Raw genomic sequence first — 1,139 nt, forward strand, 5'->3', positions numbered from 1 at the left:
CGCTGCGCAGAGATGGCGAATTGCAGCCCTGGCAGCGGATTCTTGGCCGGATTGGGCGACGTGACAGGAGCGGACTTGCCTGTGAGCACGGGCGAGGCCATGGTCATCGCCATGTTGGGATCCTCGCTAGGATCTGTGGGGGACAGACACAACTGCGCCGCCTTCTTGGCTGTCTGTTGCTTCTCGGGAGTGTGAGAGGCGGTCAGGAGGCGCATGGCCACAAGGCGCGCGTGGCTCGGTGGTTCCATTGCGGTGTGTGCTGCTGGGTGCCTCGGATTGACTTGCGGGTGACGCGGCAACTTTGGGAATGAGAGCCAAAAGCGTCGGTACGTCAGCGGCAAAGTTGCCTTTTTTGTATGGGCTTGACTATTGACGACACGCACAAATCGAGCAAGCCAATCAGCGTGCAGCGTGCGACGCGGCGTTAAAGTTAAAATGCGGGACAAGTAGACGTCGCCTCTCCTGGTGTCGTCTGGTGGCGTCCGGCTCCTTGTGGGCTGCGGACGTTGGGTTCAACGCCGTGATGGGGAGGGATGACCTGCCGCAATGAGTCGGTTGTGCGTTCGTGGATACTTTTTTTTTTCCCTTTCAAATAATTTGAAATGGATGCGCGGCTCGGTTTGATGGGCTTCGCTCGGTGATGAAACTCTTGCTGGCGGGTGCGTTGCGGATTGCAAAGTGAAAGGCGAGGCTAAGGCCTGTTGAGCGCCATGAGATGTCGGTTTCTCTCCTGGCGCCAGGCACTGAAAGGCGAGCGACACCTGGGCAGATCTGCACGTCTCTTGGCGATGCCGCGACAAGAAGCCTCTTTGGAACTGGCCCTTTTTTATTCGTAACGGTTGTTAATTGGGTATTGTACCCATTTTCAGAAAACGAAATTTCAACTTCTTCAAACGGAAGTGAACCGACAAAAACTGTCGAAATATAGAGCGTATTTTGATTTACCCATTTTTTGACCAGGATCGTCAAAAAAAAAAAAAATGGGTCCGATCTTGATGTTCATCAGATGATGGTCATCAGAAATCGGCTGGCGAACTTGTTTCTCAGCGAGCACTACGCGTTGGGCTTTGCCTCTGGCGTGTCAAATTGGCTCGAGTCAGCGCACAACGCGGCGAAGAGACGGAATCTTTCCACACGCA

General features: G+C 54.2%; 1 protein-coding gene across 1 annotated transcript; it reads right to left on the reverse strand.

The window, feature by feature from the left end:
- PPTG_23889 (hypothetical protein) lies at positions 1-248 on the reverse strand (the record flags this gene model as incomplete). Its single annotated transcript, XM_008913741.1, has 1 exon — positions 1-248. A coding segment is annotated over one exon (246 nt), but the record flags the coding sequence as incomplete, so codon positions are not given.
- Positions 249-1,139: the final 891 nt, after the last annotated feature.

The sequence above is a fragment of the Phytophthora parasitica genome, assembly GCF_000247585.1.
Source record: "Phytophthora parasitica INRA-310 unplaced genomic scaffold supercont2.55, whole genome shotgun sequence".
Taxonomy (NCBI): Eukaryota; Oomycota; class Peronosporomycetes; order Peronosporales; family Peronosporaceae; genus Phytophthora; species Phytophthora nicotianae.